This window comes from Cryptomeria japonica, chromosome 7, assembly GCF_030272615.1.
Source record: "Cryptomeria japonica chromosome 7, Sugi_1.0, whole genome shotgun sequence".
NCBI classification, from domain to species: Eukaryota; Viridiplantae; Streptophyta; class Pinopsida; order Cupressales; family Cupressaceae; genus Cryptomeria; species Cryptomeria japonica.
Window position 1 is genome coordinate 501741844 of NC_081411.1, and position 18758 is coordinate 501760601.

At 35.8% G+C, this 18758-nt stretch overlaps 1 protein-coding gene across 5 annotated transcripts in view; it reads right to left on the reverse strand.

Annotated features, from left to right (window-relative positions):
* Positions 1 to 11162: 11162 nt before the first annotated feature.
* Positions 11163 to 18758, reverse strand: part of LOC131060174 (thioredoxin H4-1) — a 57472-nt gene continuing 49876 nt past the window's right edge. For all 5 annotated transcript variants that reach the window (XM_057993313.1, XM_057993309.2, XM_057993312.2 and 2 more), the window contains one exon: positions 11163 to 11567. In XM_057993313.1, coding sequence (XP_057849296.1) covers positions 11430 to 11567 — 138 coding nt within the window. In that variant the 3' untranslated portion in view covers positions 11163 to 11429. The remainder of the gene's footprint in view (positions 11568 to 18758) is intronic.

The window sequence follows — 18758 nt, forward strand, 5'->3', positions numbered from 1 at the left end:
TCTCAAAAATGCCTCAAAGTCTTTGAAATAAATTAAAGGCTTTTATTCTTCAACAAGTTAACCCCCAAAGTCTTTCAAATCCTTTATGGCTCTTACATAACCATTAATGGTTAACTCAAATTACCCACATGGTTAGAGACTTTCCCTCTAACTCAACCCTCATTTAACTCATTGGTCTCTTCAAACATTCATTGCTTTGACCATGGTTATCTCCATTAACTCTTGCGCAAGAGTTTATCCATTGGATAAAAGCATTACCCTTGGATAAAAGCTTTATCCACTAACTCAAGCCTAACCAAACCCTCCAAGGGTAACCCTCATGTCTCCTCAGGCATTAAATGCTCCTTCCCTCACCTCTCAATCCATCTCATATTGACACTTGTCATCATGGGATTGGGTTGAAAGCCATCACATGGATCACAAACCCATCAATCATAGCCCTTCACAAGCTCACTCAATCTTGGCCATTCAATCAAAAAATTTCCCTATAAAAGGACCTCATTTCTCAAGCAAAAAAAAAGCATTTTTGCATTGTTATTATACTTGTATGTTCATAGAGATTTCTCATAGCAATCTTAGTCTAGACATCTGCATAGCAATAGATTTTATATCATCTTTCAACCACTTTCAAATCTTCATGTCATCCATGGTTTTGTGCTAAAAGCTGAGAGCTACTTACAATCGCCCATTTGGATCTTAGGGAGGAGAAGAGAAAGGGAGGAACATCTATGAGCATCTTTGGGAGCATCTTGGGGAGTATTCTTTCTCCCTTTGGTTTGTGTATGTTTTTCATTGTTTTCTTTATATCTCTCTTGGTATGCATCTTAAGGCTTTTGAGTTCATTTGTGTTTAGTTTTGGTTGGAACTAATCTATTAACGTTTGAACTTGTGTTTGTGCCTTGTGCCCCTTTTTCCTTGCATCACATTCAACCAAAATTGCCAACACTACAACAAAACAACTCATCGACCTTATAAACAAAACAATAGGTCGGTAACACATCACAAACCTAAGATCTCATAGAGATTACAAACAAATTGGTTCAAGTATGATTGTTGGATTACATAGAAATCATTGCACATCATTCAAGACAACCTCGACCGCTCCTTGATCATCGCTTCATCAATCCCTGTAACTCATCACACGGTTTCCACTTTCTGCGATGTACTCGCTCATTCCCAAGATAAAACCGTTATCTCTACGCACCAAAAACCATTTGAAACTCTTCAAATACAACATGTATACATGGCATAATCATTATTGTTCATCATTTGATCATAAACCAATACAACCGATTCACCAAGCTCCATCAGTTAGGGTTTGGCACATCAACAAGTAGGGTTACCGGTTGATCTCATTACTTCTCAAGTAATACCAGTTTCCTTCACTAGCTCACCTACCGATTGCAAAACAACATCATTACCGGTTATAATTGACATCAATGACAACATAATAGTTCATCAATGCAATCTTCATGCAAATGCCAACAGAGACTTTGGCTCCACACATCAAAAAAAAAAAATTATAGCACTACTCGAAGAAGATTTCCGATAAAATGGACAACCAATGTCGTTATTACTCTTTTTAAAAGTGGGGACATCAATAACCCTTCCAATTACCACACTATCATGGTCAATCCTCTTCTTGGAAAACTATTTGGGAGCTTGGTGTAAGATAGAATTAGTAGATGTGTGGTAAAATAAGGCAAAAGAGAAAAAGGCGGGCTAGTTTTAGGCCAAGGCACTCTATCATTGACCATTGCATCACTCTTAGACACTTCATCAAAAAGGTTTGTGACACCTAAGGTGGAGAGGCTTTTTGTTTCTTTGTCGATTTCAAAAAGGCTTTTGACATTGTCCCTAGGGACAAGCTTTGGAATAGAATGAAAGAGCTTGGGATTCCAAAGTCCAAACGTGTATAGAGCAGGGGTCCATAAACTTTATGAGCAAGTCAGAGCAAAAATAAAAACTAATTAAGGAAGAATTTTTTTAATCCTTTGGTATCAGTATTGGGGTCAAACATGGGTGTCCTCTTTCTCCCATGTCGTTTGGTCTATATATTGATAAGCTAAAAGATTGGTTAAGCAACATCGTGGGAGAGGGGATTTAGTTAGCAGGGTAAGTGGTGAAGCTTCTCTTTCATGTCAATGATCTTATACTGATTGCAAAATTTGCTCATGGTTTGAGATAACACTTGAAGGCTTTAGACCTCTTTTGCCAGGAGGTTTGGATGCAAGTAAACACTAGCAAAACCAAAGTCGTGATATTTTCTTTGAAGCAAAAAAAGCAACAAATTAACTTTATCTTTGAAAGAAACTCCTTAGAGATAATAGAAAGGTACAATTACTTGGGAATTGATTTTCACAATAGGCTCGGTAGGGAGAATTGTAGGACAAAGAAGACCCAAGGGGGATGGAGAACTTCTTACCTTCTTCAAAATACATATAGGTTGGTGAAACAATGGGATTGGAAGACCAAGAAAACGCTTTTTGGTTTATTAGTTGTCTCGATTGTCCTTTATGGTTGCGAGATTTGGGAGAGTAGCATGCCAAACTAGAAGTGGAGACAACTGGAAAGAATTCAAAAACACTTAATCACTAGTAGCGTAAAATTCAAATCAGTGGTTCCCTATGAGATCCTTTTAGTTGAGGTTGGTATGTTCCTGACAGATGCTTCAACAATAATCTGTTTATTAAGTTACTTGAAAAAGGTTGAAAACATGGATGAACATCGATGGCCTAAAATGGTTACTATGGAGGAGTTAAAACGAAGGAAGAAAGTGTGGAGAAAACAAAATGACAAGTGGATGAACAAATGGGACATTCACTAGCAAGATTGTCCTAATTCTAACAAGAAGATAAAAATTTGGGTGTTGTAGAAATTTAGGACTGCCATGTGGACAAAGCATAATGGTTGGAAGAAGACACACTATGTTAAAAAAAATTGATCCCATGTGGATGCATGACAAAAAGGCTTATTTAAGAGAAGAAATCAAGGGTAAGGCTAGAATCTTAATCGCTTAGTTGAGAACCGGGTCACATCATCTTCAATGTGAAACGGGTAGATGGATAACTCCCAAAAGAGAGTGGGAAGAAAAGGTTTGTATCTTTTGTGGTAAAGGAGTGGTTAAAACCAAGTGGCACTTCATTATGGAGTGTGTGGCTTGCGAGGATATTCGTAAGCAGTTTGAAAACAATTTGAAGGTAGGCAATCTGAGCAAGCTATTTGAGGAAGCAAGGCTTCACAAAACTATGAATTTCTTAGTCAGGATGCATAAAAAAAAAGCTAACGTGGAGAAAAGCCTGAATCAATGTTGTTTTTGGAGCTCTGGGTCCCTTAAACCGCTTGATCTCGTGAACATTATTAAAATTCATTCATTCAAAACTATTCTACCTGAAACCAAGCAATGCCCGAAAATAACTACCTTGTATTTTTCAGGCACGCCTTTAAAGGTCTGGAAAAACTTTCAACATCACCAAGAATCTGATCGCATGCCTCTTAACCTCAAAAAAAGAACCTTTGCTTCTTCCATAGTTCTCACACCATACTTTCCCTACACAGCCATCTTAGTAGCTCAGAGCCCTACAAATCAATCTGACCACAAAAACCCATCGTACTGCTTCCATGATTGGGAAACCACACTAGGCTTGGCCGCCAATATTTTAACTATTACGCCATATAAAGTGCAGTTGGAATTCTCAAGGCATTTTTGGCAGGTTTAGCTACATTTGCCACTTTGCTCGAAACATACATATACCATGGATATTGAAGCAAGTAAGTTGCTATCTTCAATCGCTTAGTTAACCTAGTCATTTTTCAGAACCAGCAATAGCTCCATGCATTTCCTCTTGTTAATCATGCATGAATTTATATCGGATCTTGCAGGATTCTTTTGGGGGGATTTAAATGTGGATTGTAAATGGTTGGGAATTGCGAACAATTTGCTATATTTTAAAAAATCTAAGTAAAGTACGTCGAGATATTTCAAATTTAAAATATTTAGCATTCATAAATAATAGTAAAGAGTTTATTGTAATAAAATTAACGTGAAATCATTTAATAAATCACTTAGACTACTTAAAGGAAAATTCAAAATATAAATATTTAACATTTGATTTATAATGATCTACTTATAAATAAATATTAGGTTTAATATATATGATATTTATTGAAGCCTAACCCTAACCATATATTTAATTCTAAGTCTAACCTTAACCTTAACCAAGTTATTTAATATTAAATCTAACCCCAATTGAATCTAGACACTAACCCTATTTAAATCCTAAAATGAACATTGATCACAGTGCTAATTCATCTCTAACCCTAATCCTATCTTTAATTTCAATTATATACCTAACCTTAAACCTAATCTAACATTAAACCTAACCCTCATTGATCACTAATGTTAAACCTATTTAAACCCTAATCTAACATTAACCCTAACCATAATTAATCTCTAATCTTAACCCTATTTAAACCCTAACCATATATTAATCCCAACTCAAATATTTTCTTAAAACCATAATTTTACCCTACCTCTAATTGAGCCCTAGCCCTAACTCTTATTGAATCCTAATCTAACATTAACCCTAACCCTAACCTTACTAACCTAATATTAACCCTAGTAATATTCAAACCATAATCATAATTATTAAACTTTAATCCTAACCTTATTTTAACCCTAACCCTAAGTTAAAGATTCCTCATAAAACCCTAATTGAAGCTCTTATTTCTAATTCCAATTCTGACCTTAACTGTAATTGAATTATAACATCAATACTTTTTTAACACTAACTAAATCTTAACTTAATTGAATCATATCCCTAACTCTAACACTAATTTAACTCTAGTCATAACTAAAATCTATTGATAGCCTTAATTTAATATTAATGCTAATTTAAATAAATCCTAACTTTAACACTCATTAAGCTACAACTCAAGTTGAACACTAACCTTAATCTTATCCCTAACCCATTAAAACCTCACCCTAATTTAACCATAATCCAAATCCTATCTCTAATTCTTATTCTAACCCACTTTAACCCTAGTTCAATATTGAATCTAACCCTAATTTAACCCTAATGGTAAAATTGTTTAGACCATGGCTTGACATTAATCCTAACCCCAATTCAACCCTAACACTAATTTTAGCTATAGCCTAAATTAAACCCCAACCATAACCCTAATTCAAACCTTATCATAAATAAAATATTTTTGCCTTTGTGAATCCTAATCTAACATTAACCTCAATCCTAATTGAATCATAACCTTAACTTTAATCTAATATTAACACTAATGCTATTGAAACTATATTCATAATATAAACCTAATCCTAACCCTAAGTCAAAGATTTCTTCTATAATTCTAATTGATACCTAATCCTATTTAACCCTAGCCTAACCTAGCCTTAAACCTAACACTTAGCCTAGTTGGGCAATCCTTATTCTATTCTTAATCTTAATTAAACTTGAACCTAAACCCTAGTGCAAACTTGATGCAAATTGTAGCCTTGATACCAAAGTTTATTCTACAACTTTTTAACACTAAACCTAACCCTAACCAAAGTTTAACAAATGTAGTGCTAACCACAACCTTAACATAACCCTAACTTTAACCTTAACTCTAAATGAATCATCACACCAAACCCAAGCCTAAACTTGACCTTGACCCAAGCTTTCTTGTAGAATATTAATCCTAACCCTAATAAAATATGACCCTATCCCTAATTAAACCCCAACCACAACCACAACCTTGACCTCAAGATTTATCCTAGAACCCTAACACTAACTCAACACTAACCATAACCTTAATCAAAACCCCTAATTAAACCATATTTCTATCTTAAACCCTAACCCTAATTTAACTCAAGCTCTAATCCTAACCCAACACATGCAAAAATTTAAAATAATGAGGGTTGGAGTTAGTGTTAGGATTGGGGATATAACATTATGATTAAGGCCATAACTAATTTTATTTATCCCAACCTTAACAGTAATCCTAATTTTAATTTAAACTCTATATATATTCTAATTCTTATTCTAATAGGTTAAATATGACCCTAATATTATTAGCTCTAACACTAACAAGGTAACCTTAATTAAAATCCAACCTTGATCTTAACTCTAACCTTAATTAACATTAATTTATTTTGTTTAAAAAAAAAACATTTTCATTTATAGAAAGTTGTTGAAGATAGCCATCAAACTTAAAATTAAAAATCAAATTTAAATTATATTTTATCAAATTATCCAAAATTAAAGATAATATCTCGATGCATGTCCCAATTTAATTAGAAAGTATAATTTTTAAGTTCAACAAAATTAGTTAATAATCTATATTTAAACTAATTACCATTAATTGAATAGTATAGTGAATAACTAACTAATGTGTACTCGATGAAATTTTATTTTCTGAATTACCTCTATAGAAAGTTATTAAACCATCAAATATAAAATTTAAAATTAAATTAAAAATATGTTCATTTAGAATATCTAACAAAATTAAATATAATATCTTTATGCATGTCCCAATTAAATTAGATAGCATTTTTTTAAGTTCAAAAAACTTAGTTAATAATCTATTTTTAAAACAATCTATAATAATTGAGTAGCATAATGAATAACTAACTTATGTGTATAAAATGATTTTCTATTTTCTTTTAAAATAAAATTGATTGAGGTAGTATAATTTTTAAATTCAAAAAAATCTATTAGTAATCTATTTTTTAGGCAACTACTAAATTAATTGAAAATATTATTTATAACTACCTAATGAGTACTCAATGAACATTGAATTTCTTTTAAAAAAAAATTAGTTTCCTCTATATAAAGTTTTTGATTAAGTAAAAACAAGTTTTAAAGGGACCAGAAACCCTATACAAGACAGGTTTTAGAAGGACCTGCAACCCGAACCGAAAGATAAACTTGAAAGAGCACTCAAAGAAACAGAACACAAAAGAGATTTGGCCCAGCCAATCAAAAGAAAGGGAACAGCATTAACCCCCACCAAAACCCAACAAGCTGCAAAAAAGCAGCCCTACCACAACCAGAAAAGATCAAGAATTTGACCTACCCTTATGGGATCGAAGGGTCATATCAAAAGAGGACTGGGACAATTTAGATTTTTTACTTTTAACAGTAATCCATCCCTCCTCAACCCTAGCAGCAGCCTTTTGCCAAGAGGATGAGTCCAAAATAGAGGACCTCCCATCATCAGGAGGAACAGAGCCAACATCCAGAGAGGCAGAGATAGTAGAAGATCCAACAACAATCTGAGATGTGGGAGGGTCATCCATCGAAGAAGAAGATCCATCATTTTTCAAACGATCACTCAAGATGCCACCGCAGGCATTCACACATTCCTGAGGCAAAGCAACACCAGAAACAAGAGGCGTACCCTCAGTCTGAGGAACCTGTGCCACCACCTGGGAGAAGCTTTTCTTTTTAACAAAATAGTGTTCAGAGGATGCACCTTTCCACCAAGAAGCAGATCTTTTTATCTGTTTTACACCTTGCAGCAACATGTCCAGTCTGGAAGCACTTTCGACATCTAAAGGGGATACCTTCAAAGTCGAGTGGCTGGACCCAAGATCCCAAGGAAGATTCAATCTCTAACTAAGCTGGAAGCCCTTTAGAGACATCAATGTTAACCAAAATACGAGCATAAGTAGAATGATAAATTTGGTAAGATTCCTTATCAATCATTAGGAATTCGCCTAAAGCCTCCCCCACTTCCTCTAGCAGAGAATCCGTCCAAAGATGAAGGGGAAGGTTGGGGAGCCTAACCCAAATAGGAATCTCATTAAATGAATCAGTAGATGGATTAAAGCTTGAGAACCAGGGTTTAACCATCAAAACATATTTGTCCTCCCAGCTGAAAGGATTAATCCCTAAGATTTTCGATTTGTCCTCTGCATATTCAAATTTAGCAATGAAAAAACCCTTGGCTGAGGGAAAAATGTTAACTGAACCTTTTATGATCAGTTCCCAGCTTTGCAAGTGTGCAGATGAGGAAGCCTGGGCCAAAAACCCCGAAACCTGCAGATCAGACCACGAGCTTCAAACACAGAGGAAGTGTGGATGATCTCCATGTCAGTATCAGCAGACACCTTGAAAACCAGAGGTTTGCAAACAGAAACCGCCACAAGCCCTAAGCCACTGATACCCCGATTAGCAGCAAAGGGCGTTGGAAGCACCGTATCACCATCTGAAACCCTCACAGAGCTCCCATACACAGCACCAGGCACTAGCCGCACTAGGGGAAACAGGGGACTGGACAACATCACCAGCCGACGTCCTTAGGGCAGCAGACGTCCTTAGGGCAGCGGCGGCGGCAGCAACAGTCGCGGCCCTATATAAAGTTACTATAGGTAGCCATCAACCATAAAATTAAAAACTAATGTATAGTCAATGAAAATCTATTTTCTTTTAAAGAAAAAACAATTTTCATTAAAAAATATTTTTTTAAAAAATCTAAAATTAAAGATGATATCTCTATGCATGTCCCTATTAACTTAAATAGTAATTTTGTAGTTCAACAAAATCAATTAAAAATTATTTTTTAAGAAAATTTCTATTAATTGAATAGTATGTAATAAACAACTAACTAATATGTACTCCCTAAAAAATTAATTTGTTTTAAGAATAAAAATTTTTTATTTTTTAGAAAGCTATAAAGAGAAAAATGATTTCCTTTATAGAGAGTTATAAAAGGTAGTCATCACAATTTAAAATTGACTTAAATATATATGTTTTTCATATATTTAAAATTAAAGATAATATAAGTAAAATTTATTCCAAATATTAACATTTCACCAAAATTGAACCCACCTCAATAGTCATTGATCACTAAATGTTAAAGATGTTGCTTTTTACGAAATACAATAACAACAAAGGTTGCCTATTGGTGTCAAAACCAATATATGCTCCAGTTGCCAAGTGTTGTAGCTACAATTTGCATAATGGTAGATGGAGGAAGGTCTTGCATGCAATTCAATTAATCAAGATAAATGTATGCATAACTATTTAATTTGAATTAATTAACATGTTCATTAATCAAATTATTTATTGATCTATTTCCTATTGAATATCAAAAAATAATTGATTTTTAAGTATTTAAAAACCACAATTAAAAAATACTCTTTTAAATTAAAATAAACGAAGATTACAAAATTTTGCTTAAGAGTAATTCATTCATTTTTAACTCTAGCACATTAAAATCTTCAAAGCAATATGACGATTTACTATTAAAGTATTCAGTGAAGAGATTCTCAAATAAAACTTAACATTGACTAATTTTCTTTACTCTTATGTGGCCTTTCCACACAAAATGTGACCAATCTATGGGCCAAATCAAACATCTTTCTTGAAAAAACATTGGCCATGAAATGAGTAAAAGAAGAGAAATCTTACCATCATAGATGAAATCCTTTGATTTCTTCAAGGTCAGAAAGATGTTAAGGAGAGTTGGAGGAGAAGACACAAAATCTTGATGACGTGCATCCAATGCTAAGAAGGAATATAATTTATTTCTTCCATTCTTAACTTTGAATTCCACATCTCAAAACTATCATATCTTAAATTAAACCCTCCTTCGTGATAGATTTTTACCTAGAAAATGTTTAGACTATATATTGATTAACAATGTGCTATATGTATGTATGTATGTATGTATATGCAATGACCAAATAAGAGAATTGAATGAAGAAAATAAAAATAAAAATCTGCAAGCTTTAAAGAAAAACATATGTATCACATGGATAATGTGCTATATAAAAAATTTTGAGATGACCAAATAAAATGATTATAACTATAAAAAATAAAAATCCAAATCTAAATCTGCAAGCTTTAAAGGAAAACATCCATATCACATTAAAATAGAAAATTGTCTAATATTACATGGATGGGTGTCAATTTTAATCACCAAAAAAATTTATTGACTAATATTCTTTAATCCATATTTTTATCTTTATACATGTCCCAATTAAATTAGATAGTATAATTTTTTAAGTTCAAAAAATTAGTTAATAATATTTTTTTAAAGCAATTTCTATTTTCTTTATAGAAGTTATTAAGGAATTCCATAAAACATTAAATTCAAACATAAACTAAAAGATTTTTTTTTTAAATATCTAAAAATTTAAGATATCTCTTTATGCACATTTTGCAATTAAATTAGATAGCATAATTTTGAAGTTCAACAAAACTAGTTTTTTTAAAGGAAATTTCTATTAATTTAATATAAATAATTCTTTTCTTAATTGACAAATTTGTTGACATCCAAATGTATGTCAACTTAAATGACTCGCGTTTTTATTGATGGAGAATCTTACATCTGTCTGTGATTATAATGAATATAATACACCTCTCTACGTAATAAAGAATTGTTATTTTTTTATTGATATGACGACCAAATACACGTCAACATAAATGACTCGCTTTTATTGACAGTGAATCTACATCTATCTGTGAGCCTAATACGCCTCTCAGCATAATCAAAACCGACTTTTATTAAAGCAACTAGGTAGTTATCAATTTTATATTTCCAGCAAATTTGCCATAATCAAGATTTTTCAAAGCAAGAATGTAAACTCCTACCATAGAGGATGCAGAGTAAATTATTTGAGGTATATAGTGGCAAACTAAATAAATTAAAAAAGATGCTAAGTAAAAACGCAATGTAAACTCAAATTTAAATTGCTTCATCCATTCGATACTTATACTTCACAGATTACTGGTCTACCATGAATCACATTTCTGAACGTTTCTTGATTAAGATTTTCTCAGCTCCATACCATAATACTTCTTTATCCCATGTAATGCATGCTAAAATAGCCACTTCAGCCCCTAGCCTTGGACTTTTTAATTTGAATGTTTATGATAAAATTAAAAAAGAGATTTAAAAGAGTATTGGTTTGAGTGGTGGGTTTGCTCTCCATCAGTCTTGGGTTCGACTCCCTTCCAGATTTAAGAGGGTAGACTGATTGCGGACTCCAGATTCTCCCCCTAAGGGACTAATCTGTCAATCCAATACCAAAAAAAAAAGAAGAGACAGACAACGAACACAGTCAATCTTTTTGGAATAGATTATGAAAAATCATGCATTGCCAAGCATATCGCACCACTCTCCATCTGTGTTCACGTTGTTTTTCCGACTTCAAATTGATATTTGATAATAAGAACAAATAAGCTACTGAGGATTTATATTGCAAAACATATTATAGATGATACTTATCGTAATGGTGCATGGTCATTTATATAAAGAAAAGGAATCATCTGGGAGGAATAAATCACTTTATACTCTAAATTTCACTCAGGGCAGTCTTCACGTTCACAAAATATATATGTAGAAATACCATATATTAAATCTAAATCACAATATCTTATGGAGAAACACAAGTCTAACAAAGAAGCATCTTCAGGCTGACATGCTCACTACGCTGTAGTGGCATAATTTTTTACTTTCTTCTCCAGCTCAGCTTTGTTTGCTCCCACCTGCTTGTCTATCTGTTTCCCATCTTTTATGAAAACGAAACTTGGCATTGCTTGGATATCCCATTCCGCAGAAATATCCTGCAGCAAATATTATATGAACACGAATAAGGAAGAAGAACTCATTGGATGATAACTTTACATGAAAAACAAAAATATATAAGCAAAATCAATGCTAACAGTACGATGTTTAAACTCCATCCTTTACAAGAAGAATTTGATATTCAGATATTTCTTAAGACCTTGGTTACAGGAGAAAAGGCAATCTATTGTTCATAAAATGCCCTGTGTGACGCGGGCAGGATGTGGAATGTGGAATGACGATATAGAACTAGAAAACTAGAAAATTTAGAATTGCAGAAACTTAATCTGACCGGGATGAAATGTAGTAACTAATTTAGATGAAAGTTCCCTAAATTGATGTATGTGGACAAACTTTTGGTGCATAAATCCAATTGTGCCCCTGGAAGACAGTGTATGATTCTAATGCATGCTCAGTGCGTATGCTAAATACGCACCGTGGATCCATTTATTGTAGTATGTGACTAAACTGTAACTTAAATCTCTCTCTCTCTCTCTCTCTCTCTCTCTCTCTCTCTCTCTCTCTCTCTCTCTGCTGTTCATTCATTCCCCTCTGATGATGTTGTGATGGGTGGTGCTTTGCAAGTATTCAATTATAACGTGGTGCCAGAGCATTAGGATACACCAAAAAGTCTGAAACGTTTAAAAAAATATATAGAGCCATACAGAAAGATAGGCATCCAGTGAGAATTTCGAACAATATTTCACAGTTTAGGGTTGGAAGCCAAATATTTTTGTTCTTTTTTGTCATTGATGGATTAGATTGGAAGGAAACTAGTGTTCTAATGGCAGCCTCCAAAAGAGTAAGGGTTTCCCACAAAACTCTAATTGTCAGAGCTGTAGGGTTCTTTTTCAAAATCTGTTTGCAAATATGGAATCTACTTAAAAAGTAAGAGCGTAGTTATAAATCATTTGGTTTCTTCATTTGACACCATTTGATCAAGTCCCACAAAATTGAGCCCCTTTTCCTCTGCGTCGGCAGATTCAAAGTTTTTCAATTCAAAATTTAAAATATTCTATTCATTTACAAGGCACCGTGGAATAGGAGACATAATATTATATTTAAAGGTAACTTTCATAAAGATGAAATGATTATTCTGCGTACTGTATAATGAAATAGAAGTAAAGGTTTGATTAGCTGAGATTGATATGATTCTATAAAATGCTATGATCATATTTTTTTATTTTACAAAAAGTGAGAGGATAAAATCATATTTGACTTTCATAAAGATAAGATTTTATTTTGGAAAGTGAGAATAAAACATCAAATATCATTTTGATAACCATAACATTTGATTTAAGAAAAGAGAAATCAGAACTCAGAACACATTTTAGGAAACTGAAGATCAGGTAAAGATATAATCAGATACAGTATGGCAAAAAGATCAGATTTTATTTTATTGAAGTTTTAGACAAGAATATACTGGATCTAGTCCCCAGAGCGTTTTCAGCCATCTCCCTAACCAAGCATTTCAAGGACAATGAGATCTGAATGAAACATTCCCGCTCCATCCGCAATCTTCACTACACCTCAAGAAACATACCAGAATCATTCTGGCACGATTGGAGACATCAAACACATCATCTAACCATCCCTAGACAGAAAACATGTTTTCAAAAAAATAACTTAGAAATTAAAAATATGTATGTATATAAAAAGGGGTGAGGGGCAGTCACATCGCGTACATGATTAAAAAATTCTAAGTTGCCCGTCTTAGTACGGGTATAAGGATCAAGTATTCCGGTAAGGCATCTTTTTGGTCCAGTTACAGCTTTGGATTTGTGTGTGGTGTGTGGCATTTTTTTGGTCGTGCATGTGCTTCATACTTTGCAAAAAAGAACACTCATAAATTCATAATTAAATGATTTGTCAAATGTCAATACATAATGAAAATTACCATCAAAATTCAATAATCTTCGTATTGCTCTTCATTGAATCAACATTTGGTTCAATTTCATTTGAACCACAATGAGGTCATATATAGAAGTTGTATCATCAAAAGAGATTTTGGCAAGTTGTGCAACAATGATGTCTAAGTTAGCACACCAAAGAGTTAGAACCCAATTCTTCGTCACCCCCTCATAATCAAGCTTCTTATGTGACAGGAGATGCAAATTGGAGGCATAAAGAACAAATTCACAGCTGCTTTTGAATCCAATCAGCTACACTTAGCTAAGGAAACCAAAGGCCTAGATTTAGGGATTGAGTGATGGGGGCTACAAATGGAGACCTCAATGGGGTTGAGGAGCACCACCCCTCATGAGGGTATTTGGACAATGCCCCAAGCAAAGTCAAGGGGGGACACCCCTCATGGGGTATGAGGGCAACATCCCTGGCGGAGTCCAAGGACGGCTCTTTGAAACTAGACAAACCTCTGGCACATGCCATTTTCACAAATTTATCACTTAAGGGAAAAATTAGGTGTTTGGTACTTTTTTATAGAAGTATTTTTTTAAATGTTTTTTTTTTTGGTTAGCCTTTGGATCTTTCTAGCTTTGCTAGAATCTATCTCAAGTTAGCTTAGGGTTCGTAGGGCAGACCTTGAGCAAACCCTAGGCCATCCCAACCCGAGCCCTAGCCTTGAACCAAAGCCATATAGGTATAGGGATGGAGGGATTTGTGCCAAACACTGCAACACAGAAAAACTTATTACACACATTTTTATTGTGCTGTTTTGTTAAACTTGTGAACAGTGACAAAGAATAGAGAGGAGAAAAAGAGACTGGTATTCCAACAGCAAGAAGAAGAGAGCAACAACAACATCGACATAAGTTATTTTTTTACAATTTTCTTTTTCAGCTTTCAAAGTTCAAACTATTCTTTTTTCTTTTTTAGTTTGCGCTTGTTTTTATTTGAACAACATGAGCAGCATTGAGGAGCACGCAAGTAATGATGTTGGCATTGAAAAACAAGCCACCACATAACCTATTTGCATGCCCTTTTTCTCTCCTAGAAACTTATGCAAAGAACCCATTCAATGCCTCTCAACTACTTTTGCAATTTGTGACAGCTTAAAAAAAAACCAAAAATACAGAAAATTTCATGGTTGTGTTGTGTGCAATAGAGATTTCAAAGCGAGTTAAATTAGCGCTTCTAGTCACTTTCTGTGCATGTCTGTAAATGGGGTTAAGATTTATGAAAAGATAATTGTTAGTGAGAAGACCAAGTTGTTTAGGTTGTTTATGGAGGATGAAGCAAGATCTATAGGGAACGCACTAGAATCTATACCTTCTGCTATCCCACAGTTGTCAATGTTGAAGGTCCTATAAAATGAAAGAGGAAAACAAATGAGAGGCAAGGGAAAATTGCAAGGATTTTGAATGTGCAAGGATTTTAAGCATGAGAAGAGATGTGATTTGGTTGACCAATTTCATTGTACTTGTTCCATCCCATTTTATGTGGCACATTCGCCTTAATCCAAGAATGTTGAGAAAGAGAAATAGTATTAGTTCCTCATATGTCCACCTAAAGAACATACAAAATCATTGCCTATAATGTTCCGTACGCAGTACGGTCCTCTTGAAACACCACTACTCCGTGTACAGTGGAATTAGTATGGCCTCCTTAGAACATACAGTGGGCGATCGTATGGCATACACCCCTCAGCGTGGATCAATGACCTTGACCATACGGTGAGTATGTGGGCGTACGGTGGTATGTTGCTTTGACCGTACGGTTGATGTTTGGTCGTACGGTGAGTGAATATGGTCGTACGGTCTGGGCGTACGGTAGTGGCCGTACGGTGTGTGAATATGGTCGTACGGTGAGTGAATATCCACCAAGTTCCGCCCTCGAGCCCTCCAAACGCTTAGTCCGTATAGAAAAATGGAATGAATTGTTATTATTCCAGACACGAGACTTAGATGAAGATTCACACATGCAAAGAGAAATTATATTGATAATGATCGCACAACAAATTATACAAACTCCGAACAGAAGCAGAATAGGGTGAAGAGGGACTCCGACCGAAACTACGAATGCCAAGTAGGGAGGATCTCTCACCTCTGAAATGGCAGACAATTTGAACTCCAACTGGAATTCGCACATACAAAGAAAATACCAAATTCGCATACCCACAACAATGACTAACTCGGCCATATATATGGGCTCCACGAAGTTTCTCGAAGGGTTACAAACGGGCCGACACCAAAAAAGTTTATAACTAACTAATTAATAAAAGGGGCCCGAAATATATTATGAAGTACGGGGCCGTACAATAAATTATTTAAATTGACTATTTAATTATATCGGGGACATTACAGTCCTCCTAGCCCAAAAATTGCTTGCCCTCAAGCAATTGCAGACTCCGATGCTCCTCGATCTGTTCACTCTCCTAGACAATGTCATCATGTCTGAAGATTGCCTCCATTCGTCTGGCCAAAATTTCCCTCACGCAGCCATTGGACATTCCCCTTAGTACACCACCTTCTTGCCATCCACTTCGAATGAGAATTCCATCCTCTTGAAGCTTCATGTGTACTGGTCGAGGGTCTCCATCCATTGAATGCCCAAGATGGCATCTGTATCATCCAAATCAATCACAAAGAAATTGTTTGTCATTGTGTAGTTTCCCATGGTGATGCTGAGTTGTGGAACCAGATGAGTACATGACAATACATTTCCTCCCGCTACCTTGACTTCGAACCCCTCATGCTCCTCTGTATGCAAACCCCTCCTAGTGACGAGTGATGAGTTGATAGAGTTGAGAGTGGCCCCACTATCCAACATGACTATGACCCGTTGCCCTTGGAGTGTACCCCAAACCCGAAACACACTGCACTCTAGAGTGTTGGTCAGAGCGGCAATGGCACTTCCCCTACAAACCAGTGTGGAAATTCTCTCTACACGATCTATGTTTTCTTTAGCCTCCCCCGTGCTTTGCTGACCATCTTCCTCATTCTCTTCTTCGTTGTCAGACACCACTTCAATGGCTAAGCATCGGTGCCCTGGTCCCCACGACTCATTGCAGGTAAAGCAAAGTTTCCTTCTTCTGAGTTCCTGCCTTGTGGCTTCATCTAATGATGGCTTCTTCAGGGATAGGGGTGGTTTGTCATGCGAGTAACTCTCGGAGGAAGAAGATGAGGTCGCCATGTCACATGCCTTCTTAATCGCTTCAGAGTGTGTTGGGATTGAACCCTTTTACCCAACCCTTCAATGGTTCCATCAATCTATCCATGAATAGAACCACCAATCTCCTCTCCGAGATATCTGTTACCAACACGAACTATCTCTGGAATTCTGCAATGTAACTGTCCACAAGCCTAGATTGCTTTAATTGAGCCAGTTCCTTGAAGTTGAGTTCTAGGTCCTTTCCATCAAAACGGCCTATAAGCCTCTCCATGAATTCGGCATATGAAGTTATTTGATCGTGGCCGAGGGTGACCATTCCATGATGCCACCATTCGTGAGCGACTCCTTCCAGGTGAAGTGTTGCAAATTTGATAGCTTCATCTTCAAGCATCGAGTTGAGCTGGAAGTAGGTATCTGCTTTTTGTACCCAAGCTCGTGTCGAGGTTGCTTTGATCCCATCAAAAGATGACAAATTAATCTTACCAACCTTCTGTTTGATATCATAGTTGTAGTAGCCACGACTTCTACCGCCCGAGTATTTCATCCGGAGTTCAACATAATCCTTGAAAGATATGTCTCCCTCGAGATTTGCATCCTTCCAATCTTGATTCAGTTGTTCTTGCAAATCCTGGAAAGTGGCCTCTTGCTCCCCGCGGGGTGCTTTTGCTCTCTAGGGAAATGTCGGCATCAGTGGCCGAAAACGGGAGCGTTGTGGGTTTGACCTTCCAGTGACCGAATTATTGCCATGATCTCCATTTGTTTTACCTACGGCTAATTGTCGCAATGTATCCTCCATGATTTTTTGTCGTTGTTCCCCTATGATCATTGTTTCATTGAGTTGAGCTTGGCTTCTAGTTAGCTCCCTTAACAGTGCCATAACTTCCTTGGTAGGATCCTGTGGTTCCCCCATTCTATCAGTAGAACGGTACCTCCTTCTGGTGTACACCTGCATCCACTACTCGACAGGCTAGCAAGATCACTAGCTCTGATACCACTGTAAGTTCCGTACACAGTACGGTCCTCTTGAAATGCCACTACTCCGTGTACGGTGGAATTAGTATGGCCTCCTTAGAACGTACGGTGGGGGACCGTACAACATACACCCCTCACCGTGGATCAATGACCCTGACTGTACGGTGAGTATGTGGGTGTGCAGTGGTATGTTGCTTTGACCGTACGGTTGATATTTGGTCTTATGGTAGTTGGTCGTACGGTGAGTGAATATGGTCATATGGGCTGGGCGTATGGTAGTGATCGTACGGTGAGTGAATATCCACCCTCGAGCCCTCCAAACGCTTAGTCCATACAGAGAAATGGAATGAATTATTATTATTCCAGACACAAGAGACTTAGATGAAGATTCGCACATGCAAAGAGAAATTATATTGATAATGATCGCACAATAGATTATACAAACTCCGAACAGAAGCAGAATATGGTGAGGAGGGACTCCCACCGAAACTACGGATGCCAAATAGGGAGGATCTCTCACCTCCAAAATGGCAGACAAGTTGAACTCCAATTGCAATTCGCACACACAAAGAAAATACCAAATTCGCATACCTACAACAATGACTAACTCGGCCATGTATATGGGCTCCAGGAAGTTTCCCGAAGGGTTACAAACAGGCCGACACCAAAAAAGTTTATAACTAATTAATAAAAGGGGCCCGAAATATATTATTAAGTACGGGGCCGTACAATAAATTATTTAAATTGACTATTTAATTATATCGAGGACATTACATTGCCATCCTTGACAAACAATATTTGAAGGTTAGTTTGTTGATGAAGGATACAAATCAAAACTAGCTAAGGATGAGATTCTTGATTATAATGGATGGGCAGACTCTAATGTCTCCTTTTGGCGCTTAGCCAATTTGTGCACATTTAGCAAACTCCCAAGTCTTTTGGAGGTTAACCGGTTGGTTAGGAAAAACTCCAATGTTCTTCGAGAAGCATTTGATCAGTCTTGTGAGCAACTATTCTTGGATTTGAGTTATGTTGGTTAGATAGAGCCCATTTGATGCTTTCAAAATCAATGTTTGAGCTTTTGGGCGCTCTCCAAACTTCTTTAAGGAGCAAACCATTTTTAAAAGGTCACCCGATTGCCTCCAAAT